The sequence below is a fragment of the Aplysia californica genome, unplaced genomic scaffold (genome assembly GCF_000002075.1).
Source record: "Aplysia californica isolate F4 #8 unplaced genomic scaffold, AplCal3.0 scaffold00829, whole genome shotgun sequence".
Classification (NCBI taxonomy): Eukaryota; Metazoa; Mollusca; class Gastropoda; order Aplysiida; family Aplysiidae; genus Aplysia; species Aplysia californica.
This window is the reverse complement of record NW_004798099.1, coordinates 123,927-127,048: the sequence shown is the minus strand read 5'-3', so window position 1 is coordinate 127,048 and position 3,122 is coordinate 123,927. Positions and strand designations below refer to the sequence as shown.

At 38.3% G+C, this 3,122-nt stretch overlaps 1 protein-coding gene across 1 annotated transcript in view; it reads left to right on the top strand.

Annotated features, from left to right (window-relative positions):
- LOC106013370 overlaps nucleotides 1-3,122 on the top strand; it is a gene marked incomplete at its 3' end in the record, with an annotated part of 21,020 nt that overhangs the window by 9,535 nt on the left and 8,363 nt on the right. Inside the window, 1 exon segment of the mRNA XM_013088903.2 lies at nucleotides 2,933-3,019. Within this exon segment, the coding sequence (XP_012944357.1) occupies nucleotides 2,933-3,019 (87 nt within the window).

Below are 3,122 nucleotides of genomic sequence, written 5' to 3'. Positions count from 1 at the left end.
AATCAATCAATCAATCTATCTATCTATCTATCTATCTATCTATCTATCTATCTATCTATCTATCTATCTATCTATCTATCTATCTATCTATCTATCTACCTGTCTGTGTATTGTTTTTTCTATCTGTTTGTGTACGTGAGAGCTAGGTACGTATAAGTTGCAATTAACAATTTTCTTGTCTTGCATAAAACGTTAAATTAAATTCTTAGCAAAAAACTTCGGTTTATCTCTGTTATCTCGGGCGAGTGACATGCGCATAGTTTTGAGGACACACATTTACTGACATTTAGAAAAAAACCCAAGAAAAAACAACACAGAAACAAACAAAACACAAACAAAACACAAACACAGAAGGCCAAAGAACTTGAAGAACTTTTCGTTTGTGATCCGCAGGAGCTCTGGTGTAGTTTGTTTCTTCTTTGTTATCAGACACCTACCTTCTCTTTATCTCTTCCTTTTCCGTTCCTTTCTTTCGTTTTTATGTTTTGTTTGTTACCTGATTGTATCACTTCTAATCTTCTGCGCTAGTATAACTAATTTGTGTTGCAAGTGCCGTAAAACACTTATGAAAACGAACATCGTTTATTAAGGACACACTTAGATTATAACGCGCTGAGGAAGAGATTGTTACACAGGTCATTCTAATTTCCGTAGGTAGTTTTTGTTTGAGGTCATATTATGGTTTTTACAAGGAAAAACCAGAAAGTGGACAGTTTGCAATTCCGCAGGCGTGGTTTTCCTCTTCTTTGCTATCAAACATCTATCGTCCTTATCTCTGTCCCTTCTTCTCATGTTTTTGTTACTCTCTTCTAACACGACGTCTAATCTTCAGCGCGTTTATAAAGCCTATGGCTCTTTAAAAAAAGCCTTAAATCGGTCATCGTCTCATGTCAGTGTTGTAGAGTAAATAATCGCCTATATCACTTGCGATTTTTCCACCAAAAATGAGATCCAACAGTATAACCCCCCGTCCCCCTCCCTCCTCACCCTCTCCAGGTATTATCGTCATCACCATCCGGTGCTTTGCCGACTGGCGTGGGCGATCATGGACCTCCACTTCAATCTGTCTTGTATTGCAGCTATTGTGTTGGTTGTTTTTTTTCTGTTCTCAGGCAGGGTTTCAACTTGTCCAGTATCTTTTCACTCTGTCTGCCTCTGCATCTCTTTCCATCAAACGTGCCTCTTGTTACAATGCATCTTTTCGCATTGTGTGTCCTATGAAATTTGTATGCCGCTTTCGTATACTTGTCCTAAGCTGTCGTCTGCAATTTGCTTCATCAACCAAAACTTCTTTATTTGTGAGGCAGCGTGGTGGAATCAGGCTCTCGTCAATTTTTGGGCTTATAGAGTTATTGGTGTCATCTTAAAGCTTGTTCACTTGTGTTTCTTAGATTGAAAAAAATATTCATTTACCTTGAATACAAGTCGAGATATTTGCGAATGAAGGAGGTGGGGGTCACCTGTTTTCAGAGGTAAAATTAGTGAGAAAATGGCCGCCAAAGATTAGTTATCTCCTTAGCTTAGGAGTCCGTGTTAACTGAAAGTTTACAATTTTGTGACTTTAGCCAACGTTTTTCAGAAAAATCCACACAAAAATGAGTTCTTTCATGGGCATGAAAGGTGTTGAACCAAAAAACAAAAATTTGATTAAAATTCATAAACCTGCGGAAAAGTGCAAGTTTCTCCATTTTGATTATTTTGACGAGAGCCTGATTCCACCACGCTGCCTCACATTTGTTTTCAGACCTCATGGTTTTAGTAACTCTTGTAATTTAGTTAAATAGCACTTTGTAATTCTAAGATAGCGATTGCCTTTGGACATTGATGACTGTGCCATTTTCTTGGGTTAAACTCTAAGTTTCAGCACAAAATTTTAATTTTTTAATATTAATCATTGCCGTTGGGACGTTTTCCTTCTACAACTATCATTTCAAGTTATAGACACCAATCCGAAGAGGGAGATTTTGCATTATATTATTTTGATGTCAGACTATTATTTGACTTCACGCACGTGCTTGTGAAGCGCCCCCTCTCCCCTCCCACATCACAGCATGTCAGACATTTACTTCGTATTATATGCACAACTTGATACAAAAATGGCTGATTTTGAAGTCTAGTGCACTCCCCACCCCCGCAAAAAAACAAAAAAAAGCAAAAGAAAAAATAACAACAACAACAACAAACAAACAAACACAACAACAACAAATCAAATCAAAAAGATATCGTACTATACACGTTTGTTGCCTACACTTCAAACAGCACTTATACTTAGGAGAAGCATTGGAAACTACGTGTTCTCATTGGGAAAGTAGAAGAAAAAAGAGTTTGAGGCAGACCAGGAAAAACCTTCGCTGAGAACTTGAACAGATGGTTAACCGGAAAAAAACCCATAACACTACTGGGGGTTATTTTGAAGATAATTCGAGCTGAGAAATGATTGGCTATATGATTGCTGAAGATATGGGACTTGAAGAAGAAGCACTATACGTGTTTGTTTTCAGTTTCAGGCGATCGAGTCGGGCGATCGGCCCGATCCAGCTGTAGTGGCAATCAAAACAACATATTCTTGGTATGCACAAGGCAAGAACGATAAATCTACACATCCTCACGAGGTGTAGTCGATTACTCAATTAATCCTTACATCAGCTGACAACAAATTGAAGACCTGAGAAAAAGACCATGCTTAAATCCAAAATCTCAAAAACTGAGTTCTTGGTATCTATAAATGTTAATAGAGAAGACTCGCGCGTTAGTGCTCATGATCTCTACTGCTAATAGTGTCGCGCAAAAAAATTGGAAAAATTGCAGCGTATTTCAAAGTACATAATTATATACACAAGTCCATGGTATTTGCCTTTCTTCTCCGGTCAGCATAAATTACCTTAATTAAGCACTGTCTTGTTCTTAGGTCTTCATCTTTCTCTTTCCTCAGTGCCCCCATTTCTTCAGAGGCACCAGGCTTACATCCACGTTCAATGAACTCAGCTGTCATTGCTATGGGCTGCAATGTTACCACCTCGTAAGTCTATACAGATTTTGAGCTAAATAGAACCATCTCACTCTCTCTCTCTCTTTCGCTCTCTCTCTCTTTCTCTCTCTCTCTCTCTCTCTCTCTCTCTCTC